This window comes from Mustela erminea, chromosome 16 (genome assembly GCF_009829155.1).
Source record: "Mustela erminea isolate mMusErm1 chromosome 16, mMusErm1.Pri, whole genome shotgun sequence".
Lineage (NCBI taxonomy): Eukaryota > Metazoa > Chordata > Mammalia > Carnivora > Mustelidae > Mustela > Mustela erminea.
Window position 1 is genome coordinate 47,988,591 of NC_045629.1, and position 23,972 is coordinate 48,012,562.

Consider the following 23,972-nt stretch of genomic DNA (forward strand, 5'->3'; position numbering starts at 1 on the left):
CTCACTTTCAAGGTAGAATATTTGCAAGTCCCACATTTCACTACTGCTTGTACTTCATTGGCCAAAACTTAGTCAAATGGCTATACCCCACTGTGAGAGAGCCTGAGAAACTGCTGTGTTTCCCTCGGCAGTAGAGCACCTTGCTCATAAATTAAGGCCCTATGAATTTGAGAAAGAAGAGAGAATGGTATGAGAGGGATAACTAATAGCTTCTGCCACATGAGACTAGTAGAGCTTTTTTCCTTTTAGTTGTGATGTGGAGGAGGAAGAGCTTGAATGATCAGTGATGGTATATAAAAAAGAAAAGCACCTAGTTCCATTCTCTTTCTTCTTGGGAGTCTAGTCTGTCTCTTATTGTGTCTCACAAACACATAGGGAAGATTATTCTGCCTAACATTATAACTAATTAAGTTTTTTTTTAATTTTTTAGTTTTTAATAAACATATATTTTTATCCCCAGTGGTACAGGTCTGTGAATCCCAGGTTCACACACTTCACAGCAGTCACCATAGCACATACCCTCCCCAATGTCCATAACCTCACCCCCCTTCTCCCCACCCCCCTCCCCCCAGCAACCCTCAGTTTGTTTTGTGAGATTAAGAGTCACTTATGGTTTGTCTCCCTCCCAGTCCCATCTTGTTTCATTTATTATTCTCCTACCCACTTAACCCCCCATGTTTCATCTCCACTTCCTCATATCAAGGAGATCATATGATAGTTGTCTTTCTTCGATTGACTTATTTTGCATATTTGACTTATTAAGCATGATACCCTCCAGTTCCATCCATGTTGTCGCAAATGGCAAGATTTCATTTCTTTTGATGGCTGCATAGTATTCCATTGTGTATATATACCACATCTTCTTTATCCATTCATCTGTTGATGGACCTCTAGGTTCTTTCCATAGTTTGGCTATCGTAGACATTGCTGCTATAAACATTCGGGTACACGTGCCCCTTCGGATCACTACGTTTGTATCTTTAGGGTAAATACCCAGTAGTGCAATTGCTGGGTCATAGGGTAGTTCTATAACTAACTAAGTTTTGATAAAAATAATGGTCCTTTTTAAAAAACATTATAAATAAAAAATTATTTGTAGAGCTTTATAGGTCTTAATTACAAAGATGTCTAGAGATATATTCAGCATATTATACTTAATAGATTTTTTAATACAAACTAGTTCCTGTTCTTTTCCTTCTGATTTTTTATAAGAACTATCATAAAGTTGATTACTTTGAGAAAAATTAGTACTCTCTGCATTGCTATATTCTGAGAGCAACTGCCTAGTTATTTTCATTTATTCAGATAGTTTGTAGAAACACATGAATGGTAAAGAATAAAGTTAGTCTTCACTGAGCGATTACAAGTGATCTGAGAGGAAACAGCAAAACAGAAAAGCTTATATTCACTGCAGAGACACTGACCTTTATGCTTTTTCCTTATTGTTATCTTTTATTGAGTATCTAATGATTGTTTAGATTGTTATCTAACATTGCTATCTAAATTTATATTAAAGTGACATAGGTTTAAAAAACCTGTATTTTTTAAAAAGATTTATTTATTTGAGAGAAAGAGAATGCACCTGCAGAGGGAGGGACAGAGGGAGGAGAGAGAGAATCTCAGGCCAGTCTCCCCACTGAGCTTGGAGCTTGACTCAGGACTCCATCCCAGGACCCTGAGATCATGACCTGAGCTGAAACCGAGAGGCAGATGTTTAATCACCTGAGCCACTTTTTCATAACCACACAAGAGAACAGACATAAAAGGTCATGGAGATTTTCAAACCATCTTTTGGCCTTTTCAGCTGAGAGTAGGGGGAAAACACTGGAAGCAGAAGTAGTTTGGCTTTGTTATTAGAGGAAACATGATTATTTTGGTAAAAGTTTGGAGTAGTTCATTACATTTCAAAAATATCACTGTATTACTGTATCTATAACTTTTTTCCATTAAAATAAAATGGCAGAAAATTTGAATCTAGATAAAATTAAAAATGAAGTCATATCTATATTATAAAAAAGTTCTAAATTTTTTTAACAATTAATGATATTGTTTTTTATTGATATATCTCTCTAGTTAGTATAAAAGTATTTATTTTCCTAACCAGAGTGGGTTTCTGTAATTTCACTTAAAATAAGGTATGTTAGTAAGCTTTTGTGATTTCCTGAAAATTCTTTGTAGTGTATATTTTATGTATCCATAATTTTCTGATTATTCTCATTTGAATGTAAACAGTTGGTAAGGCCAAAACTTCATTGAGCCCTAAGAAAAATAGTTTTATAGGAGATGAAAAGTTAGGATGAGGTGGAGAGAAATACAGAAAGAGGGCTGTATGATAAAATTGGGAAAGGTCATGCAGACAAATTAGGAAGCAAAGCAACCTATCTGACTTCATGATGCTTTAGTACTGATATAGAAGTGTTCAGGAATTATAAATGACCTTCAAATTATGGGACTGAGCTGGTCTCTAAATAGTAATTGCATGTAAACTAATCCTAAATTGAATCCTTTTTCCTCTAGTGTCCCTAATGCTATTTTAATATAAGGTTTTACACATTAAATTTCACATCTGAAATATCAGTAGTGATCACAAATACAAATAACAAGGAAAAAAAAAACAATGTATATGCTTCATCTCCTATTTAAATTTTGAAATTAGGCCTAGAATATAAAGCAGTATCAGTGTGTTGCTTTTTCAAGACATGCCAGTCTGGCTAAGACTTAAAATAGTTATTCAAGAATATTTATACTGGTACATCTTCCAGAATCAGACATAGCTGTTTCTCAGTGTGTGCATTTGATCTGCATTCAGCTTTTGCTTATTCATTGTGAAATATTATCTGTTTGATATAATGAATGATTTGGGATGTCTTTGACTGGTACTTGTTAATACAGGGGACATTTTCACAGTAAGTTGTTCTTTCATTTCAGTTTAGATGTTCATTCCAGGGCTCCTTTGAATAGAATTTTTGTAACAATACATGTGAGAGAAATTTACCTGGCAAACTAATTTTCACCATCCATATCAGTGTCATAGCCCTTAGGTGGTCATCACTAGGTGGATCTTATTTATAATGTTAAATGATTCTTCTTAAGACAGATGTAACCTGTAAAATATAAATTGTCTTGATCATTGAATTAGAAGTCTTTCCTTTTTCATTTTTTTAATTGTGGTAAAATACATATAACAAAATTTTTTCCATTTATAATTATTCAGGGGTACATTAATGGAATAAATTACATTGACAGTGTTTTACAACAGTAATCACTATTTATTTCCAAATGTTTTCATCATCACAAATAAACTCTGTTTCCATTAAGCAATAACTCTCCCAGCCATTGATAACCTCTAATTTACTTTCTGTCTCTGTGAATTTGCCTGTTCTGGATATATCTTGTAAGTGGAATCATAAATATTTGGCTTATTTCACTTAGCATGATGTTTTTAAGCTCCATTCATATTGTAGCATGGTATCAACTTTATCTTTATGGCTAGATAATATCTCACTTTAGGGATTTTCCACATTTTGTTAACTTACATCTCTCAGACACTTGGGTTGTTTCCAGCTTTGAGTTGGCTATTATGAGTAATGCTGCCATGAACACTGGCATACAGGTGTCTTTTGGAGTCCGTTTTCACTTCTTTTGGATATGTACCTAGGAATGGCATTGCTGGATCATACGGTAATTCTGTATTAGAATTCTTTGTTTTTGAGGAACCTTTTTGAGGAAAAGGTTCTAATATACTGGAGGTTTGAATTCTGTATTAGAATTCTTTGTTTTTGAGGAACCTTTTTGAGGAAGAGGTTCTAATATACTGGAGGTTCTAATATACTGGAGGTTTGAGGAACCTCCAGTATATTAGGACACCTTCTTGTTGAGGACAGAATTTGTGGCATTTTCTGAACAACACTAATGTGCAGGCGTAGTTCAGTCAATAAGAGGGCTCACTCTTAGTAAGCATGGGAACGTGTGTACACTGAGCGCCCCCGAGCACCTCCATAATGAGACAGAGATCAGAAGTTCTGTAGTGAACTCTAACTTCCTTTTTCTGTCCTATGCAGCAGTGGTTTATTGGGACAGGTTCTCTGCTTCAGTAATTTGTGTACATGTCAGAAAGAATTAAAAACCTGGCTCTTTGAGAAAATGGAGGGAAAACTTTATTTCTTGATTTCTTTTGCATTTTTGTCTTGTATGTTTTTTTCTTTTTGGTTTACTGTGTTAAATTATAAGTTTTAAATTTCCCATTCAGCTGCTGTAACTAGAAAAATCCCCAACTGATTGTAATTGCAAAAATATTTCCAGACTTCTGCTACCTTATTTTTTAAAGTTGCTTCTCTCTCTCTCTCTCTCTCTTTTTTTTAAATTTTTTTGGTGGTGTTTGTGGTGGGATTTTTAAGGTATAATTTCAAAATTCAGATGCCTAAGTACTTCATAAGCAGGTAGCCTTGAATAAGAGCGTACAGAAAGGGGTGCATATTGTTATGGCCATTTTGAAAAATACAGTCTGCATGTTTCTCTGTGAACTTTTGGTTAATTTTAATCTTTTGCTTATATAAACTTTTTGCAATAAACACCTTTTTAGGGGCATTTTTTCATGACTTGGTTGAGAATGTATATAAATAAATTGCTAGCAAAAGGATTACTAGATCAAAGTGCATGTACCTTTAAAATGTTTAGGAGCTGTCATCTTAAATTGCCCTTCTACATAGCTGTACCAGTGTTCTGTTTCCTTCCGCTCATCCTAACAGAGTTTTCCAGAGTTTTGTCAGGCTCATTAATGAAAAGCGCACTGTTTTTCTAAGTTGTTGCTCATCTTTTCCTTATCACTTAATAAGAGCTCTTTGTGTATTAAGTCTTTTGTCTGGCCTATACTGTATTGCATACATTTTTTTTTGCCCTCTGCCTCTGTGTGTGTCTGTTTATATATCTATATTTATATTTACATGTATTATCTTTATTTACATCTTTATAGTTGACCCTTGAACAATGCAAAGATTAGGGGCACTAACCCTCCCACTCCTGCAGTTGAAAATCCATGTATAACTTTTGACTCCCCAAAAACTTAACTACTAATTGCTTAGATGGGAAGCCTAACCAATAACATAAACATTTAACACATATTTTATATTACATGCAATATTCTTACAATAATACCTAACTTTTCCTTAGTTGTTTCAGTATTTCTAGGCTCCACAATTTGTCTTCATTTCAAATTGTTGTGTATCTCTAAATTGTTTCCAGTATACTTATTTTTTTTTTAAATCTACATAGAAGTGGACCCACACAGTTCAAACCCATGTTGTTCAATGGTCAGCCGTACTTCTATCTCTACCTATACTCCAGAATGCATTCCTGTCTATAAAACAGTTATAAAAATGCATGCCAAAAGTGCAAATGTTTTGGCACATTCTATTAGATTTTTTTGGACACTTTACCTTTCATTATTGCTACTCTTAATTCAAATGATAAATCACCCATGAAGAATTTTTCAATGAGTAAAAAGCATATAATGTAAAATTCATCATTTTAGTCACTTTAAAATATAGACAAATTTTTTTTTTAAAATATAGACAAATTTTTAAATGTATATTTTATTTGGGAGATTCAATGTTTTCATTCAGTACATTTTAGAAGATATAATGTGACTAAGGAAAACATGATTGAACAGTAATTTGACTAGAAATAAATTACTTACATGACAAGATCTCGTAAGAGTCAAGAGGGTAGTAAGCATTTTACTCCAGAAAGGTGTTAAAAAGTTTGCTTGAGTTATATTTGTATCGGATGAAAGTATATGTGTAAATCACGTTTTGTTGAGTGTGATAGCATAACTAAATAATGCTATGTCTGTACTTCTCAGCAGAAACTATACTATAAGCAGTATCTCCAAGTAATTTGTTCTGTAGACCAGAGTTAATTGGCAAAATAGATACAACTATATTTCCCACTAGTAAAATAATAGTCACAAGGTTTTTTTGAACCTTCTTTTTGTCTTCAACTGCAAATATGGCAATAACTACTAAAACCTTTTGTTGCTAGCTTTGTGTAGGGTTGTCACTACAGTTACGACTTTATAAAACTATAACATTGCACAGTAGCAAGTTCAAATACTCTTGAGACTTTACATGTTTTACTGTGCTGAGTTTATATTGAGAATCTTAAAAGGAAGCTGAGATCTCCAAAACACTTTTATTTTTTGTTGACTTTAAGAAAACTTATTTATAGGCAATAGTCTTATGTTACCTGACAGTTGCAGGAAAATTCGGCTCTTTATTTAAGGTTACTTAAGCTCATAACTTCAGAGTTGTTCATAACATTTTCATTTTCAATACACACTCTCTTGCCCCAAGAAAAGATAAAATCTTTCGGACTTATATTTCACATTACATTAAATGTGAAAGTTTTTAATAGTTCATGTGTGAAATCAGTTAATAATAAAAATATATTTAACGTTCTAATATTTTATATAAACAAATGATATTGAAAGTCTGGTTTTCAACTTGAATATTGTTTGTATTATGTGCAATCATTATCAGGATCCTGAATCTACAGGTGTTTGACTTCCAGTTTAAGCTATTTATTTCAGAATAGAGGACTGTTTTTTGGATCTAGTATGAGTCTTCCAGAGTAAGTAGTTCCGCATGAGCCTAAATTTTTAAAAATACAGTTCAAGCAAAGAAGGAAGGCATTCATTTTCATGTTGAAAATGCATCTAGAGGGAACATTTCCTCATATGGTCCAACTATTGAATGCAGGTGAAATAAACCAAAAAAGGGGAAGCTTATTTTTTTCCAATTATAAAGTAACTAAAGAACTGAATAAAGACATTTTTGATAAATGCTTATTTTTATTATTTTTCTTATATCTCAGAGGTAGATTTTGATAAGCTAACAACTCTCTATAAAAAGATTATTTTTATTTATTTTGTGAATGATCTGCATTAAGTGCTTTTTTATTATTATAACTTTATAGTCAGTATAATCTAGTGAGAACACTTTTGGCTCCAACAGAAACAGAATTCTGTTCTTGGATCTGGCTTTGTATGTAACACCAAGCACGTCATTTTTCTTCCATATGTACCTCATTTACTACAGTGTTTCTATTACATTTCAGACTTCATATGGTGGGTTGTATCTGCAGCCTGGGAGAACAGTTAGCAAGTACACTAATTGCACTTTTTGTGGTATGGTCTATTCTCTAGGCTTACTATTTATTGATTTAATTGATGCCTGCTGCTTAATCAGAGGTTTTACCCACATGGAACTATTTGATAAGCTTGGCATAAAATGCAAGATCTGTGAAATGTAAACACTGTTCATAGTTTAAGGACCTATAATCAAGCCAGACCTCTAGTCATTTGAAAATAGTATAGCTGTATGAGAAGTAGTTTTGTATTTGATCTTTTTTGCTGTGGACATTTAAAAGTGCAATCTTTATTGTAGCATCTGCATGCTAATATTTATTATGATAGCTCATCTCTCTCTTCCCCTTTTTCTGACCTTCTGACCCCCGCCTCCCTGCTGTTTTGCCACTCCCTTTACATCTTCTTCATCTTTTTCTGGTTCCTTCTTTTCCTCACTGAATATCTTCCTTCTAACTTTTTCTGATTTTCTTAATTCTGACTTTCTTTTTTAGACTAATCCAAGTCAGACCATACTGAGGGAACTGCTGAAGCAGCTGGAAATAATCTCTTAGCTTTTGCATTCTTCGGGCAGCACAGTTTGCGAAATCTGGATTGTATGCCTTTGTAGGCATGTTCTGTTCAGGATATTCCTGAGATTTTGCAGCCAGTCCTTTTCGGTCCCATTTGTGGCAGATGATAGTTTCTTGAGAGAAATTACGAGTTTTATACATGTTTTCTTCAAAACCCAGAAAGTTGTATATTGTTAGCAGTTTTAAACAGTTTTTAAACAGCTAGAACAGTGAGATCATCTGTTGGAGAAGAGGGAGTAGAATTTAATATAAATTAATGGGGCCATGAAGAACCTCTGTCCATCTCAGATAGTCCTTAGAAAAGATGTTGGATTAGCCAGTGATTTATACAAAAACTGTTGAACTTTATAAGAAAATGGTAAAATATTGCTTTATTCAGTAGAAAGGATCAGGTTCTATATATATCTAGATAGAGAGATATCTTATATCTATCTATATTTATATATATCGATATATATATAGATATCGTTTTAATTTTTATTGTTTTTGAGAATACTTGCCTTAGTGATAGATTCCATTAGAAGTAGAACTTTTACATAGGTGTGAAATTACTATTTCTCAAACAATTTCACAGCAAAAATTATAAAAATTAAAAAGTGCCTATAATGGCAAGTTGAAATATCCTTGTATAGTAAACAATCCCTTGGTTTTTTCTTTCTTCACCATTGCACCCCTTTTGTTTTCTTTGGGTCTTCTGACATGTTAGAGCTTGAAGTGCTGTTACTGTGTATGTGCATGTATGTGTATATATTGTATTTAATTATTATTTATCATGTAAATTTAAATGGCTTTGCAAATCTATTCCTGACTTTATAATGATCTTCAATTTATTTGTAGACAGTAGTATATTTGTACACAGCAGTGCGGTGTTAAAAATCCTAGGGCTAACAGTCACCTGGGAGAAAGATGTAGTAGTCTAAGATGATGAAATTTGATAAACGTACTACTTCAGCACTACTTATATGTATTTAACATATGTTTTAATGTTGGGTTGGAGTTGGGTTTTTTTTAGTTGCCATTTTAATCATGTACAAAAGAAAATGGGTATAAAGGAAATAGTTTTTAAAAGCATCAAATATTTTTATTTTTAGTAATTTTTTTCCTTATCCTCATTTACTGGTTTTTATCTTAATGTGCCTCTACCCCATTATTCAAAGATTTCTCTGTTTGCTTGAAGTTACACACAGACCCACTGTATACTTCATGAGTCAATTTCTTTTGTTACAGTTAATCAGGCAGCAAAAGAAGACACCATGGTTTTGAAGATTGGCTCTGTTGCTATGGCTCCCCAAGCTGACAATCCGCTTGGCAGATCTGTCCTCAGGAAAGATATTTACCAGTAAGTTTATTTTCTTACATTCAATCTTGCAACAATTTCATCCTGCAAAGAAGTACACTGATCAATAAAACTTGCTTCGTGTGGCCTGCAGAAATACTTTTCATTTGGAATCTTTTGATATTTAAAACCAGGTTTTTCTGATTTCCTTCAGTTGTGGGTTTTTAAATTCATTCAGACAAATCAAGTATTTCTGTGAAGTGTTGATGAATAACAGAATGTAAGCACCGAGTCACCATGAAGGGCAGTTTGGAAAAGTTTAGCAGACTTTAAATTTGACCAAATCTCTAATCACATAAGAAAATGAAGTTCTCTCCAGAACTACCCCACATCCTACTGTAGTCATGTTTTATCAAATTGAAGCATTTTCTTAATTTGGCTATAAGCCATTATTTGAAATGTAGGACTGTGGATGTCATATGGAGCAAAGCTGTAGAGAAAAGCAAACTTCTAAGGAGAAATTTCACAGTAAACACTTTCTGTGAAAATGCCATGCTCTGGATTTTGTCACTGGGTCTATTTGCAAACCACACCAAGCATCTATGGACAGCTAAACTGGTGAACATATGTAATCAACGTGATAAAAATAATACATCATTCGTACTGAAGTTGGCACTGCTGCCAGACATAAAAGTACAGTTGCAAATAATACCAAGTGAGAAAAGTCACAGAAACACAGATGTATGAGTGTCTTATTAATCCTGCTGGTCTGCTTCTCAGATGAGGTAGTGTCAATTCCTACTGTCTTCCAATAAATGTTCCTGTTAGGAAGGATTCTGATTTTTGTAATGCACATAACCACCTCAAGGTTGACAGAAATTTTTACTTTGGGGGAGGGGTCCTAGGGATTTTATTTTCTTAAATTTTTCTCTTATTTGAGTTGATAGGTTTTTCCTTTGAATTATGTAGCAGGTTCTCCTTCTTGTATTATTTTGTTGGTAGCTTATAATATTCATCCCTTAAGGTTTTTGTCTTTTTGTTTTTGTTTTGCTAGCTTATGTAGAATCTTGGGTGGTGAGAACTGAAGGAGGTCTTAGGAATTTCTAATCCCACTGCCTTATTTTATGCATTAGGAAACTGAGGATCCAAAAGAATAGTCGTTTCTAGTCAAGTAATGATGGAAGACCACAACTTGTACTATTTTCCTCTCTCAGGATCTAGAGAAAGGATCACAGTAGAATTCTTTCTGGGTGAAAATAATTTTCTAACACCTGAAAAATTTTTCGGGTATATTTGTCTTTTCTACCTCATTTGTCTATCACTTCAGAAGTAAGTTGTCCTCAAAGAGGGTCCTGCTTTACTTTTGGTGAAAGAAATGTGTTTTTTATTAAAAGATCCTATCACCATCAATAAGGTGAACCCCTGAGATACTTCCTTTCCTCCTCTGCCCTCTGAGTAGATGACATGGTCTTGTATATAGAAAATCCTAAGGGATCCGCTGAAAAACCATTGGGTAAATAAGTTCAGCAAGGTTGCAGGATACAAAATCAATACATAAAAATCAACTCACAGTAACACTAAGCAGTGAACTTTCTAAAAGTCAGATTAAGAAGATAATTCCTTTTATAATCTCATCAAAAAATTAAATACTTATGAATAAATTTACAAAAAGAAGTACAAAACTTACACTTTCCAAACTATAAAACATGGTCGAAAGAAATTAAAGAAGATCTAAACACATGAAATTATACCTCATGTACATAGATCTAAAGACTTACTAATGTTAGATGACAGTACTCCTTCAAAAAATTTGCACTCAACATCATCCACATCAAAATTTCAGCTAACTTCTTTGCAGAAATTGACAGACTGATCCTAAAATTCATATGGAAATTATTCAGATGGAAATTCAAGGGACCCAGAATAGCCAAAACTATATTAGAAAGGAAAAACAAAAGTTGGAAGGCTCACACATTGTAATTTCAAAACTTATGATAAAAAAATAGAAATCAAAACAAGTACAGGCATAAGGATAGATATATGTCAATTAATAGAATTGAGATTCTATAAATAAACCATCGCATTTACTATCCATTGGTTTTTGATAAAGAAGCCAAGATAATTCAATGGCAAAGAATAGTCTTTTCAGCAGATGGTGTTCAGATTACCTGATATCCAAATGACCATGGACATTTACCTTACACCATACAAAAATTTAACTCAGTATGGATTGGATACCTAATAGCCAAAAGTGGAAAACATTCAAAGGTTTGTCCGCTGACAAAGGCCTAAAGAAAATGTGGTATACCCATACAAGAATATTAGTTTTTACCAGAGAGAGAAATAAAATGTGTGTTATAACATGGATCAACCTTGGAGACATGTAAAGTGAAGGAGACCAGACAGAGAAAAGCCACATATTATGTGATTCCACAATGACCAGAATAGACAACTCCATTGGGACAATAGAAGAGCGGTTGCTAAGAAAAGAGAGAAGAGTGACTACTAATGGGTATAGAATTTCTCTTTGGGGTGATAGTAATTGTCTGGAATTAGATAGTAATGATGTATAATGATTTGTAGAATGAGTACTTGTACAATGAGTGAGGTATAGTGAGTATAAGAGAATATATGTAAAACTGAACCATACACTTCAAAAGGATAAATTGTATGGGATATAAATTATATCACGATAAAGCTGATTTTTTTTAAATCAAAGATTGTTGTCACAAAGTGGTCCCTAGGAATTAAATACCTGGGAGAGAAATGCCCTTCCTAGTAGGTGCATGGAGACTGGATGCTCCTCACTTCTGGAATTATTTGCCTTATCTGGCTATGACCAGAGGGATTTTCTTGTGGAAGGGAGGAAACCAAGGAACACTTACTTGGTCATATGGGCTAGAGGGACATGTTGGAATCTGCAGGAATCCCAAACACAGTCATCCACAGTGCTTTTTTTGAGTGTTAGGTGGGGAGAGGAGGCTGGTAAGAAGAAACTGAGTTTCTCAAAGTTTCACATTTCTTAAAAGATAAAGCCATGTTATAGGTGCACTATTCAATACAGTAGTCACTATGTAAGGCTCTTCTGCTTTTGAAATGTGGTTAGTCCAAAATAAGATGTTCTTTAAGTATAAAATATACACAAGATTTTGAAGAACTAAGAAAATAAAATATCTCATTAATAATTTTTATATCAATTTTATATAATGATGACAATATTTTTTTAAAATTTTTTATAAACATATAATGTATTATTAGCCCCAGGGGTACAGGTCTGTGAATCACCAGGTTTACACACTTCACAGCATTCACGATAGCACATACCATGATGACAATATTTTTGATATATTAAGTTAAATACATTTTACAACTATTTTCCACTGATTTTTAAAAGCCTTTTCAGTCTACTAGGAGATTTTAATTTATATACATGGCTCACAGTTGTGGTTTGCATTATATTTCTATCAAATAACATAATTCTATTGGAAGAAGCTTGCAACAAATACAGGACAAGTCTTGTACTTGGGGCCTTTGAAACTAGAGGTGAACTGCATTTAACTAACATTGCAAGCCAACCCCAGCCTAGCTCAGTTAATGATTGAATTGAAATTATCCCACACTTACCCATTCTGCCTGGCAGGAAAAAGTGTGCCTTCTCTGGGAGAAAATAACGTTAACTTGCCTTTTTTACATGATGTCTAATATATAATCAAAAATTATAAGATACCAAACAAGCAAAATTTTAGACTCATTATCAGGAGAAAATTTAGCTAGTAGTAAAAGACCTACAGATGACTGAGGTTGTTGGAATTAGTGGACAGGAGTTTGAAATAACTGTTAATAGTATTTTAGAGAAAAATGTTGAAAAGATGGAGATTTCTTAGAAATGAGATCTACTTAAAATTCTAAAACTAGGTACCAATATCTGAAGTTAAGGATTTGTTAGATAGCTATAAGAGCAAATGGACAAAGCAAAAGATAGGATTAGTGAACTTAGACATAGCTAAATAGAAATTACCCAAACTGAAGCACAGAGAGGAGGAGAAAAGAAGAGAAAAGAAAGGAAGAAGAAAGAGAGCATGAAAAACATGTGGATCACTTTCAAATGGTCTAATGATGTTTAAGTAGAAGAAAGAATGGAACCAAAGGATAATTTTTTTTTTAATATTTTATTTGTTTATTTGACAGCTAGAGAGAGAGCACAAGTAAGCAGAGTGGCAGGGAGAGGGGGAGAGAGAGAAGCAGGCTCTCTGCTGAGAGCCTGATGCGGGGCTCGATCCCAGGACCCTGGAATCATGACCCGAGCTGAAGGCAGCCGCTTAAGCAACTGAGCCACCCGGGTGCCCCGAACCAAAGGATAATTTAAAGAGATAACCCTTGAGACTTTTCTAAAACTAGTAACAGTCATTAACCAGCAGATCCAACAAACCCACTACCCTATCCCCAATATAAACGAAACAAGTGTAAGGAGAACTATGTCTAGACATAATATGGTCAAATTACTGAAAATCGAGAGACTTCTCCCTTATGGGCTGAAGGAGAATGAGAGAGAATGCAACACCTACCTCCCCCAATATAGTACTTGGGAGAGAGGATATGCTTTTATTTTTAATAAGGTTGGATATTTTCATTACTAAAATATATATGTATGAGTTGCTCAGTCAGTTTCAAGGCCCAATATAGTACTTGGGAGAGAGGATATGCTTTTATTTTTAATAAGGTTGGATATTTTCATTACTAAAATATATATGTATGAGTTGCTCAGTCAGTTAAGCATCTGACTCTTGATTTTGGCTCAGGTCATGATTTCAGGGTCATAAGATTAAGCCCTGTTTCAGGCTCTGTGCGGAGCATGGAGACTGCTTGGGATGCTCCCTTTCCTTCTGCCCCCTGCCATTTGTGCTCTCTTTAAAAAAAACTAAGTATGCATAGATAGATAGATAGATAGGGAGAGAGACAGAGAGATAGAGATAGGTGATAAATATAAATGATATATAAATATTTTTATATAGAAATAGAAATTTATATATAGAAAATAAAAACAGAAAATTCCTAAGTGCAGCCAATAAAAAAAATACCTTTGAAGGAACAAAAGTAAGACTGGAATAGGGACACCTGGGTGGCTCAGTGGGTTAAGCCACTGCCTTCTGCTCAGGTTCCTGGGATCAAGTCTTATATCAGGCTCTCTGCTCAGCAGGGAGCCTGCTTCCACCCTGCCCCTGCCTGCCTCTCTGCCTACTTGTGATCTCTCTCTTTGTCAAATAAATAAATAAAATCTTTATAAAAAAAAATGTAGGAATGGAATAACTAAAGATCTTAAATTTGAAGGTGAGAAAACCAGGGGACATAGGACCATTCTTTCAATACTTGACCTATCATGTATCACAGGGAATGGTTTTATTTCTCCTGAAACTAAGACCCAAGATCTTTAAATAAGTGGATATTACAATGACACTAACTGCAGCTCAACAGGTTGAAGATCTTTCAGTTATAAAAATTTTAAAATAATTGGGGCTATTTGTTCACTATTCATTATTTAATTTTTTTATGAGCACTTTTCTAGGTATTAGGTGTATGTCAAGACAAAGAAAAATCCCTGCTATCATGAAACTTAGATTTAATGGGGGAGACAGTTAAATGTTGTAGTATATTCTAGTACATGTTGTGGAGGCAGGGAAGAAGATAGGAAATGGGGAGTTAGAGAGGGACATCATGGCCTTATAAGAGGGAGTGCCTCGCTGAGAAGGCAAGGATCTTAAAGCAGGAGTGTGCAAAAGAAGCCTGTGGTAGCTGAAGCAATACAGGCCTGAGGCAGCATGGTAGGCCACAGGGGAAGAGACATGGAAGAACCCACTAGGCAACTGTGAAGAGTTTGGCTATTATTTGGATGTGGTTGTGGGGGAAGATAATCCACACATGCAGAATTTTGAAATAATGGTTTTGTTGTTTACGGAATATCTACCTGTAAAAAGAAGTGAAGGGATCATCAGGAGGGACTACAAATACACATTTGAAAAGAGGTGAAATAAGCCTTTAAAGTAAAGAGAGTCATAGTTCAGAAGAACAAATGGGAGTTTGATATTGCTCTCTAATGCAGTCATGGTAAGGATTATTTCTGTTTTTTGAATTGACTGAATGTGTGATATGAAACCCTTCTAATTTTTAAAAGGTTGATTTCTCCATCAGATGAGAAACCCTCAGGGGTTGAACTGGAGGAGTGGCAGGAACCAATTCATATTTAATCAGATAATTCAGGCCAATATGTGAGGACTACACAGCAGGCAGGGAAGGGCAAGGGTCTGTGACTGTTTTACTAATTTTGGCAGGTGATGATGGTGGTTTGGCTGATGGTAGTGGCTGAGGAGGTGATGAGAAGTGGTCAGATTCTGGAGATATTTTAGAGGTAAAACCAGGAGAAGTTGCATGCAGATGGATTGCACCTGGGATTTGAGATGAAGGAGATAAGGATACTTCCGTTGTATGTCCTGAACAACTGGAAGGATGAGATTAACTGAGGGAAGGAAAAAGATGGGAGGGTTTAGTTTGGGTTTGGAGGGTGGAGATGAGGAGTTTATTTCTCTCTGACAAATAAATAAAACCTTTAAAAACAAATAAACTAAAATGTTGATTATCTTCGGAGGTACTGAGCCCTGCCCCGCCATAGTGCTAATGTAGCAAACTGATCAACCATGTAAAAGGCTTAGAGGGGGTTATGATTTATGTTGAATGAGACCAGTGCTTCTTAAACTTAATGTGAATACAAATCACCTGGGGATGTGTTCAAATGCAGATTTTGACTTGGAAGGTCTGGAATGGCCTGAAATTCCACATTCCACCAGCACCCAAGTGAGTAGGACACTATACTGAGGGATACTGATGTGCCCCTTCAAGGCCTACACCTTGTGTAGCAGATGAGGTGAAGGGTTTCCAAGTCTTCCAAACAAAGAAGATTTTAAAAAAATAATTTTAATAAATGCTAATACTTTTTAATGCCAAAAATTCAAACATTATGAAAAGCACTATGACAGCAAAGTAAGTGTCCTCCATCCCCACACTTTTCCTGCTCCCTAGCAAGAACCCCCTCAGTGGAGTCTTTTTTAAGTTCAAAATTTTTACAGACTTGGAGTTGACAGTGGTTGTTACTGCTGGAAACTGTGATTCAAAAAATGTAAAATAAAACCTGTATTAAATTACTAATACCTTATATGAATTTTTACTTTATTACTCTCAAAAGATATGATCCACTAAAGACAACTGAACATATAGAACAAGTTATTTATTCAGAGTTCATGGCCAGCTCTATATTGTCATGAGTTCCTCTTTTGACCCTCTACGCTCTTTACCTACTTCCTCCTTGCCAGTTGATCTTCCTAGCTTCCAGCTGCTAATGCTAATTCCTGGACAAGATCATCTTCCAGTTTCCTTTCACCTCTTCCTGAGATTCTCCTATGATGTGTTCAGCTTTTTTTTTTTTCTTTTTTTTTTTTTTCCTGACTTATACCCATGTTCTGAAGCACAGTCTGGGCTGATTGATTTTCCTCTGTCTTACACAACCTCATTCCCTGAGAGATGTTCAGGTTCTTGTCTCAAGCCAGAAGAGCAGCCAAGAAACAGTTAAGGATAAAATCTTATAAAGACAGATATATTTTTTTTAAGGTTTTTATTTATTTATTTGACAGAGAGAGATCACAAGTAGGCAGAGAGGCAGGCAGAGAGTGAGAGAGAGGGAAGCAGGCTCCCCGCTGAGCAGAGAGCCTGATGCGGGACTCGATCCCAGCACCCTGAGATCATGACCTGAGCCGAAGGCAGCGGCTTAACCCACTGAGCCACCCAGGTGCCCCCTAAAGACAAATTTTTAAAGAAATTACCTGTGCTGAAAAGTGTTCCTTCATAGACTGAAATAAAGATTACAAAGAAGTAAAATGTTTTAAATGTGTTTATAACTTAAACACATTCATAATTTGATAAATTTGGTTACACTTTTCTTATCTAAATGGTTACATATGTTTTTAGAAACTTGTGATCTTCAAATGCTGGTATATCATCTGCAACATATTAACTGTGGTGTTTATGATTGTTTCTATTAAAAATGCAAATATATCAGTCAGGACAGTAAGCCATTCTATAGTATAATTGTTGTAGAAAAATTACATTGGCTTTACATTATTTCTACTTCCTAGGACTTTTCTAAAAATTTCATTGACCGTGATCCTGAATACACTGCACAAGTAGTTTGACTTGATTTTCATTGCTTTAAATAATTTTTAAGTAATTTCTTTAATTGAGAGTAATAGAACAAATAGCTCTATATTAGTCATGAGAATAGTAGAGATTTTGGAGATATTCATGCTGTCACATTGCATGTATGTATGCATGCATTAATTCATTTATTACTTTAATTCACTTATTAAGTATTCATCGATTACTTATTTCAGTTATTCAGCAGATATCTACTGAATGCCTATGATGTACTTGACACCAATGATATATATATACTTCTGACTAGAATTTAATGGTACCTCTCTTTGCTGATCTCAAGACCTCAACCACTTTGAATAGATGCAATTATGTTGTGAAGCTCTGATAGATTCGATAGCATAATAATTCATACTTTGTCTACAACACCTCCCATCATACCAGGATTAATGAAATAAGCAAAATCAGAAGTTATGAACTTGTACCCTAAATTTTTTTATGGTCCCATTTTAAAATTTTTTAATTTTTTTAATTTCTTTTCAGTGTACTGGAATTTATTGTTTGTGCACCACACCCAGTGCTCCATGCAATACATGCCCTCCCTAATACCCACCACCTGGTTCCCCCACCCCTTCAAAACCCTCAGATTGTTTTTCAGACTCCATAGTCTCTCATGGTTCATCTCCCCTTCCAATTTCCCTCAACTCCCTTCTCCTCTCCATCTCCCCATGTCTTCCGTGTTATTTCTTATGCTCCACAAATAAGTGAAACTATATGATAATTGACTCTTTCTGCTTGTATGGTCCCATTTTTACTGTAAGGGTCCTTACAGCATTATGTCTTACATCTTTTGAAAATTATTAATACGAGGAAAGAATGATTCCAGAAGTTCCATCCAGATTTGTAGTTTTCATAGGAAGAAATAGAGAAAAGTGTTCTTCATTTTCATTCCATGATTTTTCTTTTTAAAAGTAGAGGAGAGAGGGTCACCTGGGTGGCTCAATCGTTAAGCATCTGCCTTCAGCTCACGTCATGATTCCAGGGTCCTGGGATCCAGTCAGGATCGAGTCCCTCAACGGGCTCCCTGCTCAGCAGGAAGCCTGCTTCTCCCTCTCCCACTCCCCTGGTTTGTGTTCTCTCTCTCACTGTCTCTGTCTCTCTGTCAATTAAATAAATAAAATCTTTAAAAAAAAAAAATAGAAGAGAGAATAGAAACATTAACATTAGTTATCCATGAGTCTAAGTAAATGTATCACTTTTTTCAGGATATTTTAATGGTGTTTTTTTAAATCCTTTTTATATTCCAAATTTTAAAAAGTTGTTTATAGTTTAGTTTATCATTATTCAGAAATCTTGTTATCAAATTAAAATATAAAAAGTTAAAGTAAGATTTAAAAAAATAACATGAATTGTTAGAATGATATATTTTATAGTAGACCTACCTTTATTTTACTCTATAAATAAGCCTATATTAAGGTTTTTAAAATAAAAGTGTAATAGTGTTCATTTTTTGAATTAAATAATACTGAATTTTTATGTGCCTAGAGAGTAGAATTCCAGTGCTATTCTGATTGCTGACTACTTCCTTACTCTGTGGCCATTGTTAACAGACTGACACTTTTTTTAGACCATTTCTATGTCTAAGGGAGAGAGACTGTCTCTATTTGTCTTAAATAATGGGTCTACATAGTGTTCTGCAGCTTAAATTGGTTTTAACTCGGTAGTATGCATCCTATTAAGAAATGCTTGCCTGTTTTTGAACTGTTTTCAAAGTGGGTTGTTTTAGGGGTGTAGATCCAAAGACTTTTTAAAGACTACCTTTTTGTTTCTAACCCAACAAAATGTTCTCCATTACCAGAAAGCTCTGTCGTAACTTTTGTAGATCATATTGTGACCAAGACTTCCCAGAGTTGAGAATGTTATTGAACTTGGGAAATTGTAAAAAGAAAATTTAGTTGCTTTCCTCAGTGAGATAGTTGCTGGGTGGTCCTTCAACAAATATATCAGTACCTGAATACTGAATTATTGCAGCTAAAGAAAACTGAAATGATTACAGCTGAAGTATTCTTTGTTACTGTTTGAATTGAAAACACCAAGTAATTCACAATTCAGTACTACCGCATGAATTAAAATGGGTGCATTTGGGCTTTAACATCGCACTTTGAAAATCCGTTCAGCATCTAATAATGCCCAATTTTTAACGTGACAGAATTTCTGTCTTTTAATCCAACAAGCATCTTCTTCCTTGAGCTGACATCAACCTATATTTGAAATCTTACCACGAATTGTTTTCTTACATAAGACTCTTGTTCAAATTAGATATTTTGTTTAACCAAGAAATGCTTAGTATGTTCTATTCTGTGGCCCTTGTTTTTGTATGCATTTTCAATTTTCTTGAAATACAGCTTTCTTCCAGCTTAGCCTTTCAAAGAGTTTTTGTTACAAAAAGTTTACATTGGAGAGATTATGAATCCTTTAAAAATCTTTTTCTTTGGTCTTAAACATTGTTAATGTAAAAAAAATTCCCAAGAATCATATCTGTCTTTTAATGTCTCACTTAAATCCTTCTCTTTTTTGAAAACTTTCATAATCATTTCACTTAAATGTCTTCTTTCTTTGGCCTTCTATACCAGTGCCTGACCCACCTTTCTGCACTTAGAATGTAATAGGAAGAGTAATAGCTAGCATCAATGGAGTGCTTCTCTCGTGTCAAGGATTCTACCTGCTGTTTCAATGCAATGCTTATTTCACTATAACTTTCGAGAGCCAGGTATCATAAGCATCTATGCTTTAGAGAAAAAAACTGAGTCTGCAGACAGGAAGTAATTTCTCCTGGGTCACAAATAAATTAAGTGACAGAACCAGATCCCTTTACCCATGCTCTTTACCACTGCATTTTGCTACCCATAACTGAGTTTCTTGTAAGACATTGGCTTTAACTTAGAGTTAACCAATGTATGATTCTAAGTTTGAACTTAATTTTTTTAAGTTTTGCATTCATATTTTGTTATATTTTATCACTGTTTAGATGTTAGTTTTTTTCCTTCTGACAACATTCTTGTTAACAGTGAGTAAATTGAATAAACTAATAGGCCGCAGTTTTAGTGCATTTTCCTTAGGTTCCCTAAAATATTCAAAGCTAGGATGGACTTAATTATAGATATTAGAAAAAAAGATTATAGATGTTAGAACTATAATTTATGATGAAAACTCATATAACCCTCATGTTTGAGTTCCTTGATCCTTAGGGGTACTTGAACATATAATCTATTTTAAAAGAGTTTTCATTAGGTTCTAGTTCATACTACATTTGATCTACAGAAAATGGCTCTCCTTTATAATCCCCAACTAATGATTTTGTCATCAAGCATTTTCTTCCATCTAGCTCCGAAATAGTCATGACCAGACACAAATATTAACGTAGATTTGCTGATTAATAGACTATATATTTCTGTGATTTGTATTTCATAAGAGATATTTTAAGTCATTATAAAACATAAATCTTTCTCTTTACCTTAGTATAATTTAATTATTTCTCTAGTTCTGTCTCAAAATTATGAAAGAGATGGAAAAAGGTTGAAACTCTTTTTTCTTTGTTGTATTTCTCTCTACTTCCCAGAGTAGTCACATATATCGTAACTTTTCTCTAAATTATGTGGGAGAAAGTATTGCTTTTCTTATTTTAAAACAACTATGTTCTATTAGCTCATATGTATTTTTATATACCAAAATTATATCAAAGTTGAGTAAGTATATTTTTATAATAGTAAAGCTTTATACTTTTTTCCAGAATATTTTGTTAGAAGCATTTTAAATTATTCAAAACAGATTCTTTTCTTTTCTTTTTTTTTTTTTTATAGCTTCTACATATTTATTCTTTTTTTTGTTGTTGTTATTTTTTTTTTATTATTTCCAGCATAACAGTATTCTTTTCTTTTGTAGTATTTTTAATTATAAAGTTTCTTAATGTTCATCCTTTACTTGAGAGAACTATATTCTTCTTATAATTGAACATTTGCAAACTTCTGCATACAGCTTTTGGTTCATACCATAAATATTTGTGGGTCTTCTGATGTCCCTTCTGGGATTTTATCTGTGACTAATTTATCCCATAGCTTTTAAAAACTTTGTCAGTTGAATTTTTCAGCCATTTTTTCTTTGCAGACATTTGCTAATCCTTTTTAGTGCCTTCAGTACTTAATAGACTTGAATCTAGTATTGAGTTTCAGTTTTTCTCCACAGAGAATTCCATTCTCTTAAAAATTGTCTACAAGCATTATATGAAATATTCATGGTAATTTTGGCTAACTTTTTAAAGACGTCTTTCATAAATGAGGTTTCTGACAGGTTTACCATATATGTGGCAGTTTCACTTATGGAATTTTACTTTGAAAGAATTAGAAAAGTTAGGGGAGCTGATTCATTTTTACTCTTAGAAGACTTGCATTAGTAGTACTCTACTCCTCCAGCATTATATCCAGAATTTGTTATCCTTTTATTGCCTTTTTTATGGACAACTTTTGCAGTAGTGGTTGCTGTCCATTTCTCACTGTGAGCCTGATCTGCTACCACCAGTCACAGAGTTTAAAAACATGCTTTGTTCTTATTTAGTTGATGAGAAAAATTAACTTTCATTACAAAAATTCGTTTTGTGGCAATTTTGGTAGCATAAATATTCAACACAAAAAATGCTTTTTCTAAATGGGAGCTTTACTGGAAGCTTGTTAAACAAAGCAGAATTTTTTTTTAACTACTGTAAAAATGTCTTAGTTTTTTATTTGCTTTGATGTGCAATCACATAAATATTTTTTTTAATCATTAAATCATAGTTTACTAAAATTCAGGAATCAAGTATCTCGCTTAAGGTTTTAAATAGATAGACCTTGATGCAATCCAACATATAAACATTTACATGCAACAGAATTATATCACCTACATTAAAGCCTTGACATAATCTTTTTGTAATTTTTAATCTTCTAATGGTCATTCTGACTTCTCAATATGAAATAGCATTAAGTTGATGTAACCAGTGAAATTCATCGTTGAGATTAATTTACTGTTTTACTCTTGATTTACATGTATATTTCAACAATATACATAGGTCCAAATAATTACTGATGGAAACATAAAACCAGTAGAAATTCATAGATGAGATTAACATCTTTTCAAAGATGAGCTTACCATCACGAAAAACTGTGCATATATGCTTTGAAAATTTTTCTTTATTTACAAACAAATTATTCTTTTTCTGGAAATATTAATACCTTTCTTTATTCCTAATGAATATGAATACTACAGCTCAGGATGTGGTATTTCTTCTCCATATCTTTACAGTTTCACTTAAAACATAGCTTACCTTCTACATTAGCTCTAAGCCATACTTTGCAGATACATTGTAAAGATTAAATTTTACAAATCTCCACACAACTGTGCCCCTCCACTCCCCGCCTTTAATTTATTTCTAATTTTCTTTCTATATGAATGTTCTCAAAATAGCCATTGTTTTTGGTTCCATGCAAGGTATGTTTCATATCTAGTGACGTTATGTCCCTAATCCTATAATGCTTAGTGTTGGTTTCAGATAACTCCCTTTTAGCAAATCAGAGAGATTGGGATGGTAGGTATTTAGAGTAACTTGCCTAAAAGCTTTGTTCAAAAATACCATTGGCAGACTTTAGTCCCTGTCGTGTTTTTCAGCTGATCTAGTGTGAAGGCTTTGGATTTATATTTGGCCCTCTCCAAAGTAACTGTGTCTTTTGTGGCTTCCTGTAGCAGGATGTAGGTTTTCCATGAATGTATTTCTGTTTGTTGCCAAAAGCTACCTCAATAACAGTGTTGAAATGACTGTAAGTTTAACTGTCATAGATTTTGGAACGTTATATATATTTAACCCTTCTTACTGATATTTTTGATCCTGTCCCCTAGAAATTCAAGTTAGAAAGAAACTGCAGAGTAATAGAATATGTTTAGTTTCATATCATAATGGTTTTTTATTATGAACTTGGAAAATCTGTCTTATATTTCTTCCAAGTGCATTTTGGTTCTATAAAGTATGCTGGATATGTAATAGTTGCATTTCTGTATTTTCACTGAGGCACTAACATTACCATGGGATATTATTCTCTCAACCCTTCTGGGCTGAAAGACAAACAGGAGAAAATATAGTTTACCTTTAAGATACATTTCTAGAGTGTATGGATAATGATGGTTATTTAACAGAACCACTGACTTACAAGGCCGTTCTTTAAAGAATAGTAAAAATTGCTATTCTCTAAGTGTCTGATGTAAAGAAATTGCATTTTTTTCTCTCATTAAAAACAAAGACTGCATATTGTAACTGAAAAGTAACTCTCATTCTTATGATAATGAGGCAAGTAACCCTTTATTCTTACGGTTATCTATGGAATGTACTCTGTTCATCAGTATAAAAGAGAAGACAGAGAGGATAGAAGATAGGTAAGTAAGTAGTTTTTAAAATCCGGGTTGCCTGGCTGGTTCAGGTGGTAGAACATGCAGACTCTTGATCTTAGGGCCATGAGTTTGAGCCCCATGTTGGGTCTAGAGCTTACTTAAAAACAAAAATCATGTTTTACTAGCTTTGAGTTGAAGAGACTTGTACATGTGAGCTGCAATGTTGGCTTCGTAATTTTAATTTGAGGGAGACCCCTTTTACTCTGTATTGGCTTCTATGTCTATTTTCAACCAACACTTTTTATCCTCACTATAAATATAGAAAGAAGCTAATTAGAAAGCATCTATGCATTCATTTAATACGTACAATTAATAA

The 23,972-nt window shown here is 33.9% G+C and overlaps 1 protein-coding gene across 9 annotated transcripts in view; it reads left to right on the forward strand.

Annotated features, from left to right (window-relative positions):
- VPS13B (vacuolar protein sorting 13 homolog B) overlaps positions 1–23,972 on the forward strand; it is a 769,746-nt gene that overhangs the window by 432,550 nt on the left and 313,224 nt on the right. For 8 of the 9 annotated variants that reach the window (XM_032316092.1, XM_032316089.1, XM_032316090.1 and 5 more), the window contains one exon: positions 8,941–9,052. In XM_032316092.1, the coding sequence (XP_032171983.1) occupies positions 8,941–9,052 (112 nt within the window). Of the gene's footprint in view, positions 1–8,940; positions 9,053–23,972 lie in introns of those variants that run through there. The other variant, XM_032316094.1, reaches the window with a different exon arrangement.